The following is a 16,070-nucleotide window of genomic DNA, read 5'->3' as shown; positions in this document are numbered from 1 at the left end:
TGGTACTACATCTAGAAATGCTCAGTAAAGATTCTTAGAAAGACTATTTCAAAAAGAAGGAGAAATGCAGTAGCCTTCAGTGAGCGAATAATTGGGCAGAACTTAAACTTCCTCTCTCCAGACAGCCTGGTAATCACCTCATCCCACTTTACAAGTATGAAGTCATCCCTCCTGAGGAGAAAACTGTTTCGCAAGTAGGCTATGAGTTTGTCTTTCCTTTCAGTGTCAGTGACAACAACATACTGTTTCTAAGGTGTAAAATTAGGCTTTATCTTTCTATCGTCACTCATAAAATAAAATCAACCACTCCTACAAGATAACTTCTTAAAATAAAAACATTTTGACCAACACTGTAAGTAGCGCTGGGCATCGTATCTACGCCCCACTGGAAAACTTTTTCTTCTTGCAAAACTATATTTCAAATGATAGAATGGTCACGGTACAAAAACGTTTATTTAAATTAAATATTTTAGACAAATGAATATCTACAACCGTTCCAAAGCATGTGTAGTTCTTACAGAAAATGGAACAGTTTAGCTTAATGTCTGTGAGAATGTTTTACAAGATTACCAACACACATTCTGGACTGCACCAATCATATTGTCCATGATTTACTATTTATTACCAAATGTTATATACAGTAATAGCATAAAGATTAATCATGTCTGATAAGTGATTTTACAGGAGGACTCCTTGGAAGGAAAAAAAAGGGATCTTTCAACAATACAAAATATAAGGTGAAAATAATAGGAGAATATATAAAACGCATATTTCATACAGGCAATAATATGCTGAAATCAAAAATACAACTGTCTTTTAGCTCACTGATAGGTATGGTCCTTCAAAGGAGGTTTGGGGGAAGGATGGAAATGTTCAGGGGGTGGGGTCAGGGCTCAGAAACATTTTCTGAATCACAGTGCATTTCTGTTCTTTGGGAAGTAAATACAACAAAGGGGAGGTTGCTTTGATGTGTTGGCTGAAGATATTACCTGAAGGACCAGCTGGCTGCTAAGGAGAACAAATTTCCATCTCAGCCATAGGAAACACACCTGGGATTTTTAAAGTCAAGGGATCTTTGAATTAGTGGCCAATTCAGGGGTGAAGGAAGAGCAGGGGAGAAGAGAAAAAAGAAATTCCAGGGAAGGGAGAAAGGGAGATGGGGACAGTGGGAAAGAAGTTCCTTTTGCACCTGTAGACGGGAGAGTGTGATGAAGCTTTGCTCAAGAAATCAACACATCCAGATTGGAGGAAAGCGATGGTACTGTGCTGAAATTCTGTTCCAGTTCCCTGCTCTTTGGGTGGTTAGGCACAGAGGGTTGACGAGAAGTTGCTAATACCAGCAGGAGTTTCTGATCCAGACAGTGCATGAAGGTGTGTGTGCTGTGTGTCCCACACACACTGTATATATTCAGGCTGTGTATATTCTCTTGAAATGTATGTGTAATAAAAAAGAACTTATCTTTAAAAATACGGGTTTTTTCTTAAAAGATCAGCATGAATTTAATCTCATTTTCAGTGATGCATTTAAGCTCAGTGGTTAATTTCCCAAATCAAGATGCGTATTTTTTCTCAAACTGGAAACGCCTCCTTTTGGAAGACTATGATCCTTTTGGAAGGCAGGCCAAGTGCAGCAAAGCCTGGTATCCTTGGGCTGTGCACGAATTGTCGCCAGGTTGCACATTAATGAGCTCACTGAGGCAAACTTCATTTTCCTGTTAGCCTTGAGAGAACCTTAAATCAGAAAACCTTGGAGCAGAAGTGACCTGGAGCAGATGTCTGTCCCTCACTTTACAGACGGGGGAACGGGCTGGAAAGGGAGAAGAAATGAGTCGGATTGCCTCCAGCCCCCTGAGGCAGAATTGCGATCGCATCCTGGGTCCCCTGAGTCTTAGCCCGGGTTCCCCTCACCTGGAAGACCCACAGGTCAGGACGGCTGAACCCCCTGCGGCTGAGTCAGAAGCAGGAGAGGCGCGAATGCTGCTGGGCTCTTCCCCAACTTGTTTCCGGTCTGAGGACGGGGGAGGAGAGGCCAGTGAAAATTCTACCGGGAAACACCGTCTTTCAGCAACGACCGTGCCTTATTTCCACGGTGTAGCCGGTGAAAACTCACTTGAAGGAATATAACTCAAAATGCAGGCTGCAGGGGGCGGGGCAGGCGGGGAAGGGGGCGGAGGGGCCCTGGGATCCGCAGAGCGGCTCCGCGAGCGGCAGTTCAGACCTGCCCGCCCCGGGGCGCTGCGCATCCGCTCCGCTCGGCGCGGGAAGGAGAAACGGCTGCGAGGCAGGGCCAGGCTGGCTGTCCCGGCTCTATGACACGCTGTAGCTATTGTAGTACGTGGCCGTGGCATCAGCCAGCACGGAGATGAGGCTGGTCTCCGTGGGGCCCGTTGGTGTCACCTGAGAGACCGCGGCCTGCCCACTGAGGGCCACAGCCCCGGCGGCAGAGTCTGGGTGGCCGGGAGTGTTCAAGTACTGGTCGAACTCATTGCGATCCATGTCCCCCAGGAGTTCCGCCTGGCTCAGCTGATCCAGGGCGTCAAAGCCGGGGTGCTCGGGAGGCGGGGAGAGCTGGCCCAGGTGGGCATGGAGGTTGGAGTGGAGAGGCGGGTAGGTTGCAGGGGAGTAATAGGCAGGGGACGGGGGACAGCCAGGCATCATAGAGACGCCTGAGGACTGGCCGAGGGTCAGGGAGCTCAGGGGGTGGCCGCAGTGGAGGGGGCTGGGGGCATACTCCGGCGAGTAGGGGGGCGCGGGCAGGTGGGGGATGCGGCGGGAGTGCGCATGCTCTTCCTGGCAGGGGGAGGAGAAGAAGGTCTGCTCCGGCTCCAGCGCGTCCAGGGGCGACATCTCCGGCGGGGTGGGCAGCCCGTAAGGGTACGCGTCCACGCTGCCCGGGGTGCCGGTGCCGCCGCCGCCGCCGCCGCCGCCGCCGCCGCCGCCGGCCGGGCCCTCATGGAAGCAGCCCCGCAGGCTGGGCAGCGCGGAGCCCGGGGAGTACTCACCCCGGTCCTCCTTCTCCCCCAGCGCCGCCCGGCCGCCGCCCCGCTTCTCGGGCAGAGCGTTCTGGTCGCGGGAGAGCGAGCTCAGCAGGAAGCCGGGGTCCACGCGCTTGCACAGGCGCTTGGCCTGCTTCTTCCTGCGCGGGCGGTACTTGTAGTTGGGGTAATCCTGCATGTGCTGCAGGCGCAGCCGCTCCGCCTCGTCCACGTAGGGCCTCTTCTGGGACAGCGTCAGCGCCTTCCACGACTTTCCTGCTCACACAAGTCAGAGAAGGCCATGTTCAGCACCTGCGCGGCTAGGGCGGCCCACGCACCTGTCTCGGACTGGGGCCTCCAAGCATCATGCATGCACACGCTGGCCGCCTCTGCCCCCCCCCCCGGCCCCCCGCGCAGGACTCACGGCACTCCTCGCGCCTCTCCCCAGCCCATGTCCTGTGCGCTCAGGAAGGCCAAGCCAACCTCTCCCGCTTGCACGCCCCAAAGCGCTCTTGCCAATCACACACATAGCCAGGGCACCTCCTACATCAAAGCCACCAGATGTAGGTACAGACAGTGCGGGATGCACAGTGAAAGGCCCACCTGGCCCAATGTCAGCGACAGGACAAAAGTATGTAACGACTCCAACATTGATTTGGGTTCCCTTTCCCCTCCCAGGGTCAATTCTAATCATTTGTGCATCTTAATGAAAACTCTGCCTTCCTTGATTACAGCCGCCTCTAAGGAAGTGATGCTGTAATATTTATTTGTGGCATAAATCTCGCAGGCCTTCTTGTGAAGGAACTCACGCCCAGTCCATAGTTTCACAAATGGATGTAAATTAGAGGATCTCACTCAGGGCAACAGAGGGTTAGCCCTTATATCTGAAGGTCAAATAGGACCCTACTGCGTGAAGACCTGTCTGTGACCAGAATGCTAGCAGCTGCCTGCAACACATGCACACACGCACACACACCAGACAGCTTCCAGCCGTCTATTTAGGGCCTTCTGCCCATGGCAGGGGTCACCTCTACACAGGAGCAAATCCCTTAATTCCCCGATGCCTCTGAGCTCAAAACTCTCTCCTAAAGAAGCATCCCATGCTTGTGTCCCACTGATGCAAAGATGCTGGGTTCACTTGTGTTTTCTATTCATCCTCACTCACTTGTGTGTTGTTTTGTAAATCACCTTAGTGTCTCTTTCTCTCTCAAAGTACACTGCACATTCTCCCTGCTGCAGGTTTTCTGAAGGTCACTTCGGGGCCCCTTAGATTGTTACCTCCTAGGGTGGACTCAGGATTCTACAACTTGACAAGTTCCCCCATGACTCTACTGTATCCTGAAGTCTGAGACCGACCTGCCCAGAGGGCAGGCCCTCTGCTAAGCCCTGGAAGGAAAGGGGCCACATCTCCCACTCAGAGCACTCTGCAGAGGGCCACGTCCAGAGCCGTGTGTTCGGCCCCTCGGCGCAGGTGCTGGCTGGCCCTGAGTGCCAGGCCCGCAGAAGGGGCTGCAGGAGGGCCCTTATTAAATGCGTTCTACCTTTTGGATGAAAATTTATAACTATTCTGACAGAATTATCAATTAATATAATTAGCTCTCATTTAAAAGGGCAACTTGAAACGTGTCAGGAACTCCAGATTTGGGGTTGGTCACCAGTTTCCAGCCTGTGGCTGAGGCCACAAAGTTGTTGCAAGAGGCCCAAGATCCAGACTCACCCACACCCTGACTGTGGACTGAATATGCAGTGTGACCCTAGTTTCTAAGTGTACCTGGATATTGTAGTATTCATAAAATAGAGGTTCATTTTAAACACCACCAAATGTATAACTGTCTTTACATGCTTTCTCATTCATAATATACTAAAAACATGAGTGCTACTGGGTGAGGTTTTTAATGTTAAAGATTGGAAAGCTAAAAGTCAAAAAGTTTGGATTCCCACATTCAGCCCTTTCCCTTCCCTAAGTCAGAAAGGAAAAGGCTGGGCATGATCCCAGGGGGTGGACGCAGACCATCCTGCTGCCCCCTCTATGAGCAGGTTTAGAAAGTCTGCATTTTTCAAAGCAACACCATGTTGGTTTCCCTTGCCCAGTGCCTGGGGCTGTGTGGCTAAGCAGAAAGCAACAAGCGTCTTTCCTGCATAATGCACTGTAACTTCTGGAAGCCCAAGTGCCAGCTGCCAGCAGGAATCAGCTCACAGGAGGTATCTGTCAACTGGGTCCCTTCTCCTATCCTTTCTCTGGGAGCAGGCAGCCCCCATCCTGCAAGGCTCCCCAGCCTGAGATCTCTGCCCCAGGCTGGGCCTGCTCCCTCCTGGCATGGTGACTGGGGGACACCAAAAAAACGTTCAGGGACCCACAAAAAAAAAAAGTATTCTCATTTCTTTAGAAATCTGAAGAAAAATATGGACTTTCAGTTGCAAGAAAAATGTTTTATATTATTGAACATATTAATATATTTGTCTTTATGCCAACACAGTATAAAGTATAATTTTAAATATTTTTCTGTGTGGGAAGGGGCTCGCTAAGACACTGGCCCACTCATTCACCCCAGGCACAGCTAGCCAGCGGACTGGGCCATAGGTAGGAGGCTCTCTGAAACCAGTACTCCATCAGTGGCTTTGAAAGGGCATCTAACTGCAGGCAGGCCCTCTGCAGGAGAGCACAAAGATGGAGGTCCGCCCTCACTACTGATCTGGGGAAGAAGCCTGGCGCTCCAACGGAAAAATGTTCCAATCTGGGCCGGGTGGGGTTGGAGAGGGCAGGGTCAGCCTGGAGTGCCCACACACTGGGCCTTCTCACTGGGCTTGGCGCCTGCTTTGAAAGGTTCCCACGGGTTAAAATGAATAAAAACCACGGTGAAGGGCAAAGAGGTTAGGAGTTGGGTGGAGCTGATAAGTGCTCAGCTCCTGACAAGGGAGAGAGGAGAAACCCCGACAGGAACTCCAGGAACATCCTCTCTCTAGGCTCCTTGGCCTGGCTCGTCCCTGTCCCCAGTCGGGCCGCATGGGTTGGGACAGCTCAGCAGCCCTTGGGAAGCAGCCGAGCTGCAGGACAAACCCTCATCGGCCGTCCTAAGCATCCGAAGCAAATTTTCTACACTCCTGCGATTGCGAAATGAAGGTTCGAAATCAAGTCAATTTTGCTGTTGGTTTAATAATTAAGGTAAAGCAGCAATGCGTTCCCCCAAGATCAAGAATATTCGTTAGTGATAGTTCCAGCCTCCCTCTGTGATTGTGCTGGTGGTGAAGTTCAGGGAATGACGGTTTTCCCGCTCCAGTATTGCTAGCAGACGCCCATTCTACCCGGCCTCGGCGTTTCCGTCCCCGCCCGTCGGTGCGCGCGGGTCCCGGTCGCCCGGCCGCTGCGGGGCCCCGCCTGTGCCCCGGGGCCCCTAACTCAGCTCCGGTCCTCGCGAACGGGCCTCCCCGGCCACCTCGGCGGACCGCGCCGTTTCACTCTGGGCTTCCTCCAGGTGTCCCTGCTGGGAATCCCGGCCCCCGCGCTCACACTCACCCCACCCCGGCCCCGATGCCCAACCTCACGGGCACGGCGCGCGCCCGTGCGGCCCCCGCGCCGGGTCCTGTCCCACCCGCCCCCGCGCGGCCCCCGCCCGGCCTCCAGCCGCCAGCCCCGTCCCGCCGACCTCGGGGCGCGCCCCGCCCGCTCACTCACCCAGCATCTTGCTGAGCTCGGCGTTGTGCAGGTCCGGGTTCTGCACCGCCAGACGTTTCCTCTCGTCCTTGGCCCACACCATGAAGGCGTTCATGGGCCGCCGGATCCGGCTCTCCGAGCCCTTGTCCCCCGGCGGGCGGGGGGCGGCCGGCGGCGACAGCCCGTCCGACAGCTCGGCTTCCAGGGCCGGGCACTCGAGCCCCTCGGGCCACGGGTAAGCTCCCAGCAGCGAGGCCATGGCCGCACGGGGGTCGCCTCGCTTCGCGTCGTCGGGCCGGCGCTGACCTGGCCCTCGCACCGGTCGGGGCGTCCAACTTGGCCCGCAGCCGCGGCCCGGCCCCTTATTTATCAGCTTCGGGCGGCCGCGTCCTCCAATGACTCTCGAAGGCGGCGCGGCCCCTCCCTCCTTCTCGGCGCGGCCCCCTCCTGCGTCCCGGGCCGCCGCGTCCCCGCTCCGACCTGCGGGCAGGGGAGACGGGAGGGAGGGCCGCTTCCCCGTGCCCGCCCCTGGCCCGCCCCTCCGCCTCCCAGGTCCCTCCCGGGGATCCGCGCCCGGCCGCCCCTTGTCCGGCCCGCTCCCGGCGCAGGTGCCTCTGGCCGGCTGGCGGACGCCGCCCGCAGTCACCAGGCCCGGGAGCGGGAGCCGGACGGGCCCCTCGGCCTGACTGGCCGCGCGGCCTCCGCGGGCCAGGATCCGCCAGCTCCCCCCGCGCGTGGAATCCTACGGAGAACCGAGGCCAAACAGGTTTCGCTGGGAAAGCCCGGGCGCGAGAGACTTTTCCCCCATCCCCCACCCCAACCCAGAGTAGCCTGTGAACCGTTCTTAACAGAACACGCCTACTGCTTGCCTAAAATGACCCGGGAGGCGACAACCTCCCCCCCAGCCAACTTGGGCGGCCATAGAGGCTGCTAAGGGCAGGGGCCGCATCACGCATCGGGCTCTTCGCAGCGCCCACCCGGGGGCCCCCTCGACGCCCCCTCGACGCCCCGCAGCTCCCTGGCTCTCAGCTCTCCCTTATCTGCCTGCCATCTGATTTCTCTCTCCTCACACCCCCATTCCCACCCCACCCCACCCCAGTCTCCTGTGTCCCGGCCGCTAGCCCTTCTCTCACGGAATTCCTTTCTCATGGTTGTTTTCTCTTCTCCGACCAGCAGTCCTGCTTCTCAGAGCGGAGTCGTTCCGGCCCTCCCCTCCCGCGTCCCCTAGGCTTTGGCCCGAACTGGTAGCTTCCGAGTTCCTCTCCTCCTGACACCCCAGGGTAGACAGGGCTGCGGGTTCTGGGCGGGCTAGGAGCTCGTCCTTCGTCCCTCGTCCCTCGAAGACGCAAACCCCTTGCTCAGACGGCAGCTCCGCGTGACGCGGCTTCGAGTGAGTAGGGCTGTTCCCTGGCTCTCACTTCAGTGCTGGCACACAGTAGGCACTCGGGAACTGCCAGATAAGTGAATGAATAAATGAGCGAGCAGATTCGGCTTAGACACACCCTGCTGTATAAAACGGGGCAGCCATAAGGCTTGACTAGATCCTAGACTTCAATCCGCATATATTACTGAGCGCCACCCCAGCAGGGCTCCCCAGAGGTGACCCTGAAAGGAGGTAGCATTGTGAGAGGACTGTGGGGTCTGGAGTCAAGACCTGTCTTCAGTGTTGGGTTACTTACTGTGTGACTTTGCAAGAGTCAAGCATCTCTGTAGGCCTCCTTTCCCAATCCTAAAATGAGGAAGATGGTAAGACTGATCTAACAGGACTGTGTATGAAAGCCGGAACTCTATACATGTTGGTTGATGTTAACAGAACTCTATACATGCAGTCTGAGTTCTAAGTCCGGATTTCAGTGTCCCAGCGTGCAGGGACTGAGTTCACAGGCACCTTGTGTGCAACGCGCCCTCCCGGACGGGCCCCAAGGCTGAGACCGTGCAAGTGAATGGAGAAGTGCAGCTTCTCCGTTTTTAAGTCCCAGTTTTAACCTCTGGAGCCCGGGATAATACTTATCCAAGAACGGGCTTTACACACAAAATAGGCTGCTTAGTTTTCTCGCCCTTCCAGCCAGCAGCCAGTAGCAGCATCCTAGGCCCGAGCACTCCACCCACTGCTCTCCGGGCTGATTAGCGCGGGGCGCGGTGCTGGCTGGCAAGTGCGTGCTGGGAGCCGAGAGAGCATCTTGCAACCCGAGGTAGAGAGGCGGAGCTGGCTGGCGCCGAGGACCGAGCGGGAAGGGGATGGTTTGAGGCGAACACGTGTTCGCGGTCTAGGCGGACTTCCCTACTCCGGGAAGCCTAGGCCGGTTCCCGAGTTGAACCCCTCTGCCAGAAATTCTTCAATAAAAATCCCCAGACCGGAATGCTCCGGGAACCGCGGGTAGCTAGGGCCGCGCCCGGCAGGGGGTGCAGCTCGCTGTTGAGGGGTAGAAGGGATCCCCGCAGGTGGATTTGCACCGCAGCCCAGGGTCTCCGGAAGGACTGGACTCAGACCCTTTCTAACCCATCGCCGTTCTAGGGCAGGACGCTGCTCCGCAGGGTCAGAGGTCTCTAGGGGACAGCGCCCCCTTGCCAGCCGCGGGCGTCCCCACGCCTGCCCGCAGCCTCCGGCGCCCTCTCCGCGCGGCTCTGGAGCTGAGAGTGCACGCAGCGGGGGCGCGCCCAGGCACCAGGTTGGGTAGATGCGTAGGCCCCAGGGATTCCCGGAGCGCAGAGCCATGGAGTTGGATTCCAGAGCCCGACAGCAAAGATGGAGAAAACAACGGGGGCGGAGGCAGAGAGAACACATGTTGTCGATGTTGTTTCCAATCATAATTTCTTGCATTCTGTCCGGAGAGAGCGCGAGCGTGGGTTGTCCAGGACCTGGGCGTTAACAGCCATATCGCTCGCACGGCGCCGCCCCGAGCGTGTGCACTGTGTGCACGCGGGAACCCGGGTTCTTTCACTCACTCCACTCCTTTATTTCTTCTTTAATTTGCAACTACGCATTGATTCACCTGCGCAAATTTATGCAAGCGTGCCCTGGTGCAGGCGGAGCTAAGGGATGCTGGGTCCTGTAACCCCACTGCCTCTCGGGTCACGGCGACCTTCAATCCTCTGGAGCTCCGCAGAGAGCTCAAACGTCCCCAAAGCCCGGGGCTCAGAGGGCTGGCGTCTTCCGGGGCATCCCCCACACCTGCTCTGGCCTGCGCTGGGCCCAGGATTACGGCCAGTTGTTGACAGAGGCTCATCCGTGAAGACTCCACGCAGTGAATTCGCTAAGCAGCCGTGCCAAGAAGGGTGGAGACGTTTGGGACTGTGATGCCAGTCCCGCGGGTCCTTGGACCCGAAACGGAATGGGATGGGGGTTCCCAAAGACACGGGAGAGTAGAGTTGGGGCCGCAGGTCTGCGTCTGACTTTTCCCATGTGTATTGTGAACTTCGAGCTCTGCTCTCTTTCTCAAAAGCCTTTTACTACCCTCCCCACCCCTTTCCTCGTTCCCTACTTCCCTGCCCCCTCCTTCCCTCTCCCCTCCTTCCCTTTCTCCTCCTCCTCCTCTTCCCCCTCTCCCTCCTCCAGCCCATCTCCCTTTAGCTCTGTAGTTCACTGAGCAGGGTTTCCAGGAACACAGGACTCGAAGTCAGGAACCCCTAAGTGTTAAAGTTGCCTCAGGTCACTAGTGGTGTGATGATAGTTCATTGACCTGATCTCAGCCTTCATTTCTTCACCAGTAAAATGGGGATGATAACAGGATTACTGTTTGTGAAAGCGCCTCAGATATTTTAAATAACTGTGAAATGTTGTAAAATAAAGGAATTTTAAATGTAAAATTAACAGGGACAAACCTACAAAACTTTCCCCTCAAGGAGCTTTCCTCCTTCTATCCCAAACTGTAGGGTTTCCGTGACTCTAGGGGAAGGAGAAAGGGGGGATAGGGCGCAATTCCTGCTGCAACCCGGCAGCCCTGGCACCTGGCACCAGACCAAGCTCTGCGAGGGACCAAGTGGAAGGCGGCTGCACTGAGCAGAGGGAGCCACCACTCCCGGCCCTCATCTCTGCACCACTTTTGTGCATGTTTTGCTGGTGTGTTTTGTCCCTCACACCAGGCTGGAGGTTGAAATCACCACCACACTTTGCTCACACTGATGTATCTGAATTTGACTGATCCATCGCTCAAGTTCCACTGGACCTTTCCTCATCCAAATGGCTCTTGAAGTTCAAGGTAACATGAAAAGCAAATGGGTAAACCCTGTCAGCCACCAGCAAGGTGCATGCTGGAGAGCTTGGAGACCTGGCCCAGGCCTGCCAGCTGCCCTCTCCCCCACCCCTGGACGGACTTCCTCCAAGAAGCAGAGTTCCTCTCTTTTAACCACCAGAAATCTCTTCAGAGTCATTTATGAGAAATTCATCAAGGTCTCTGATTTAGAATAATTTGGAGGGATTAAACCACACAGGAGGGATTTAAGACATACCCAGCGGCTTACCTGGGTGGACTGGAAGCAGGCAGGGCACAAGGACACCTGGACAGAGTGTCACAGTGTCTTAGGTTTAACAGCAGGGACTAGGGGAGAAGGAATGGGGTTTTCAAATGACACTGCTGCTGAGTGTGGATAGTGCAGACCTCCTGACAAGAGCAAGATCCTTTCGTAACAGGGACTCAGTCGTAACAAAACACTGGGGTAGAGAAACCCAAGTTCCCCTGGGGTCCCCAGGTCAGACTTTCCGGTTCCTACAGCACATCCCCTCTGCACGTGCGTGCTCGTCTCTGCTCAGCCATGTCTCCCCGTGAACGGTGGCCGCACCTGGACTCAGAGCCAGAAGATATGAAGTCCAGTCCCATCTGCCACTACCAGCCGTGCACATCTGAGCAAGTCTCTTGGCCAGGGCACAGGGCGGAGAGCCTAGTGAGGCCCGGTGAGCCGACAACGGGCCTGCCCGGGCCGTGTGCACGCCGAGAACAGCCCTGAGGTAAGCGGTGCTCATCCTGGGAGCTGTGTTTGCTTCTTCCTAACACGGAGGGCTAGGAGAGATCCAAGCCAAGAACAAAGCTCTTCTCCCACTCCGCTCTGAACGATGATCAGATTTCCTTCCAAAAGGGTAGGATTACTGCATTGAAATGATCTTTATTTAATTGGTCAGAGCTAAACTTTCAGACAAATTTAAATGGAGAAACCAACAAATTACAAGGAAAACTTAACAGTTGGTTCAAGGAGTTATGTTTCTATCTCTTTAACTCTATTGCCTCTTCTGTCCATATGCCTAACAGGAAGAAGAGAAACTGATGAGAAACCACCTATAAATAATGCAAAATGGAAAATAAGTCTTTTCTTAGGCTCTCAGCATACGCCTGAGTTCTGAGGACGCAGTGTCAGGGTGATGAGTGATGCCGTGAGGTGATGCTGGTAGCAATCTCATCATGGAGAATTCTGTCAGCAGCCAACAGCTGGTGTGAGAAACCAAGGAGACTTCTCATTTGTTTGGCTTATGAGGTTGCTTTAATGGGTGGATTTCAAGCTACCATTCTTTTATGTTTTGTTTTTATTTTTTATTTTATTTTATTTTATTGGGTTTATTTTTTTCTGCAGGGGAGTAATTAGGTTTATTTATTATTTAATGGGGGTGCGGGGGATCAAACCCAGGACCTCGTGCTTGCTAAGCATACACTCTACCACTGAGCTATACCCACCCCTATTATGTTTGGCTTTTAATAAAATGTTCACTGAAGTACTGCTGCCCACAGAGATGGGCACAGACGGAGGTGTGGGCTGAGTGGTCACCAGAGAGCACACCGGCATACAGCGCTCACAGCATGAGACAGAATGCTACCCGCCCTCCCATTCTGTGGGTTCCACCACCATGACATTTTAAGTTCCTTTAGGGCTGGGACTGGGTATCCTTCTGTTTTAAGATGTGGTATATTAACAGAAAATTTGAGATATAGGCAGGCCAACAGATCAAGAGTTGATGGCCACTGAAAAGCTAGTTACTCACAGTTCCCAAGCAGGGTACTTCACACTCTAGGGGCTACGTGGGGCAGCACTGGAGAAGGGGAGGCCAGGCGAGAGCCCTTACTGTGGTTGCCCCAGCAAGAAACAAGGGAGGGAGGGAAAGCAGGCCTAGGACTGGCGAGGCTGAATAAGTTGGGTGGCCCTGGGGGAGAGGGGCTGTCCCTAGTTGCCTGGTAATTGGCCCTGGGGTGATTAGGGCAGGTGGCTAGTGGCCCAGAGTGTGAGCGTTCCATAAAGGACGTGGTTTTGGGTGTGGGTTTGCACATGAAAATTGCACTAGCAGGCAAGTTGTTTACTGCTCTGGGAATGAGCCAAGCCTGGGAGGGGCGGTCCCTCCAGAGTCAGCAAGGCTGGGGATGCCAAAGCATCAGCACACAGACAACCGAAGACGTGGTTAACACACACTCATCCCGGACACGCCAGAACCTGGAGTGATGTGTCGCATGTAATGGGCACCCAGCGAAGAGGAGGGTGGAAAGAAAAATGAAGGGACGGAGGGAGGGCAGAAGGGAACAGTGCAGTGGGCTGGCTAGTTGGGCAACAAGAAGGCCGACTTTACAGCCTCACTCCCCACAAGCATCGAAGTGAGTTGCCCACAGCAACTCGTGGGAAGACACCCCATTCAAGAGTTCCTGGGTTTCTATTCAGAAAGCTGGGATGTCTCAGCCGTCCCTTTATGAAGACTTCACTGGGAAACACGCCCCTCATTCACCACACCCACGTAGACCACCGGTCTAAATTGGTCCTTGAGCCGGTCACCCTGCACTTCTGCCAGCATCAGCCAGTGCCTGGGGATGAGATGTGCCCTAGTGATCTGTGCTGTGTAACAAGCCACCCTAAAAGTACCAGCACAAGCAACCACTATTATTACACTCAGTGGCTCTGTGGGCAAGAACGTGGACAGTGAACAGTGAGGGTGTCTGCTTCACGACGTCTGAGGTCTCACCTGAAAAGACGTGAATGGCTCAAACTAATTTAAATGGTCAGGAGCTGGACGCTTCTTCACCCATACATCTGACACCAAGGCTGAGATGACTCAAAGGCTGAGCTAAGCTTAGACTGTTAAAGTGTCTCTACATGGCTTCCATACTGTTTTGGCTTCCTTTTAGCATGATTTCTTATGTCAGCTCAACTCCAAGAATGAGTGTTCCACAAACCACGTAAAAACTGCATGGTATTTTATGACTTATGCTCAAAAATCACGTGACATCACCTCTGACCAGTACTCTACTGGTCAAAGCAGTCCCAAGTTCCCTCTCCTGGCTAGATTTAAGGGGAGAGAACACAGATCCCCAGTCCTCAATATGAGGAGTGTCAAAGAATTGTGGCCATGTGTTCAAACCACCATGAGGTATGTGTATGTGTAAAATGATGTGGTGAGAACACCAGAGGTTTAAAACTGGCAGGTAACTAAGTAACTCATAACAGTGCTTCCCACCCCAAGGCCAATGTCAAGGCAAAGAAGTGTGTGGCCCTTTTCTTCATGCCTTCCTCGCACACACACTACATGATGCCAGTCCCTCAAAAGGTTTTCCAAGCTCCCTCAAAGAAAATAATAGGAATAAGGTAATAGTAACTTCATTTCTACCCTAGTTTTGGAGATGAGGAATGAAGGCCCTTAGAAATGAAATGACAGCTAGTAAGTGGAAGAACTGGTAAAATGACTCACTCCAAGGCTCTCTCAAGGACACCCATTCATTGCTTAATTCTCCACCAGATGTAGTGCTTGAATGGAATGAGGTTGGAGCCAAACAAACAATATCACTTAAGAAAGTAACCTTTTAAATGACAGAAGATGAAGGTATGGAAAAACAGGGATCAGATTTATCTTCCTACTTTAAACCACTTCAAAGTGAGATAAAATATATGAAACAAAAGTTTCAGACCTTGTGCACAGTGTAGGACAATAATCCTGGGAAAGAGAAACAAACAAGGCGAACCTGATAAGTTCCCCTACACACAGTCCAGCCGAAGTTTCCAGGCCACAGCGCAGGGAAGGGAAACTGAAACAGACCAGCGGTCTTGCTGTGTCAAAGAGAGAGTGTTCTGAGTCATGGGAGGACGAAGCAAAGAAGAGGAGACTGCACAGAGGGAGGACCGCAGAGATCTGCAGAAGGGTCTCCTTGGATCTTTGGCTGAGTACTCATCTGTATGTGTGTGTGAGAAATGGATGAAGACTGTGGGAAAAACACTGAAAAAAGTAGGTGGGAAAAAACCCCAGAAAAACAGAAAAATACAACTCAAAACCAGCATGGAAAAAACAGTCAATAGAAACAGAATCAGAAATGATTATGGAACTAGCAAATAAGGATGTTAAAAGAGCTATTTTAAATATACTCCAGGGGGAGGGTATATAGCTCAGTGGTAAAGTGTATGCTTAACATGCATGAGGTCCTGGGTTCAATTCCCAGTACTTCCATTAAAGATAAATAAATAAGAAATAAACCTAATTACTTCCTCCCACCAAAAAAAATTTTTTTTGTGTTTATAAAAAAATCTTTAAAAAACTAAGTGGCAAAAAATAAAAATAAAAAATAAATATACTGCACATGTTCAAGAAGATAGAGAAAAAAGAGAACAAGATGGGGAGAGAAAGAAAGATCTTTAAAAGACCCAAGTCAAAATTTTACAGGTGAAAGGTGCAATATTTGGAATACAAAGTACACTCGCTAAGATTAACATGTTAGACATTACAGAAAAAAATATTAGTGAACATGAGACAAACATTCACAATGAAAAGCAGAGAGAACAAACCAGAAAATAGAGAAGCAATAACCTGTGAGACAGTATTAAGTGGCCTGTCATTAAGTAATTAAAGTCCTAGAAGAAAAGGAGGGATTAGAATATATACTTGAAAACATAATGGCTGGAAAATTTCCAAAGTTAATGGAACTTATAAAGCCACTGATTCAAAAAATCTCAACAATCCCTAACCAGAAGAAACATAAGAAGACCACGTAAAGGCACATGATAATCAAATTTCTGAAAGTCTTAAAAGGAATCAGAAGAAAAAAAACACATTACATACAGAGGAACAAAGATAGAATTACAGTAGACTTTGTGCTTGAAACCATGTAATCCAGAAGACAATAGAATAACATTTTTTAAAACACTGAAAGAAAAAATTTAAATCTCTCAACCTACCAATGGAAAAGAATAGAGAGCCCAGAAATGAACCCACAAACTTTTGGTCAACTAATCTTTGACAAAGGAGGCAAGAATATACAATGGAATAAAGACAGTCTCTTCAGCAAATGGTGTTGGGAAAACTGGACAGAAGCATGTAAAGCAATGAAGCTAGAACACTCCCTTACACAATACACAAAAATAAGCTCAAAATGGATCAAAGACTTAAACATAAGACAAGATACAATAAACCTCGTAGAAGAAAATATAGGCAAAACATTATCTCACATACATCTCAAAAATGTTCTCCTAGAATAGTCTACTCAAGCAAT

At 52.3% G+C, this 16,070-nt stretch overlaps 1 protein-coding gene and 1 non-coding gene across 3 annotated transcripts; one reads left to right on the top strand and one right to left on the bottom strand.

Moving 5' to 3' along the window:
* Positions 1-434: 434 nt before the first annotated feature.
* Positions 435-7,022, bottom strand: SOX7 (SRY-box transcription factor 7). 2 transcript variants are annotated; one of them, XR_004316442.1, is made up of 3 exons: positions 6,649-7,022; positions 1,909-3,251; positions 435-1,807 (listed from the first exon to the last, which is right to left on the bottom strand). XR_004316442.1 is itself a non-coding variant. In XM_032471095.1 (2 exons), the coding sequence occupies exons 1-2, from the start codon at positions 6,884-6,886 to the stop codon at positions 2,308-2,310; spliced, it is 1,182 nt and encodes a 393-aa protein (XP_032326986.1). In that variant the 5' UTR covers positions 6,887-7,022; the 3' UTR covers positions 435-2,307. The 2 variants fall into 2 exon arrangements, 1 of the variants encoding a protein (XP_032326986.1); XM_032471095.1 differs by having other exon boundaries at positions 435-3,251.
* Positions 7,023-14,959: 7,937 nt separating this feature from the next.
* Positions 14,960-15,031, top strand: TRNAV-AAC. Its single transcript has one exon. It is a non-coding gene; the product is annotated as a tRNA-Val (tRNA).
* The last annotated feature ends 1,039 nt before the right edge of the window (positions 15,032-16,070 follow it).

This window comes from Camelus ferus, chromosome 31 (genome assembly GCF_009834535.1).
Source record: "Camelus ferus isolate YT-003-E chromosome 31, BCGSAC_Cfer_1.0, whole genome shotgun sequence".
In the NCBI taxonomy this organism is placed as follows: Eukaryota; Metazoa; Chordata; class Mammalia; order Artiodactyla; family Camelidae; genus Camelus; species Camelus ferus.
This window is presented reverse-complemented; position numbering and strand designations above follow the sequence as displayed.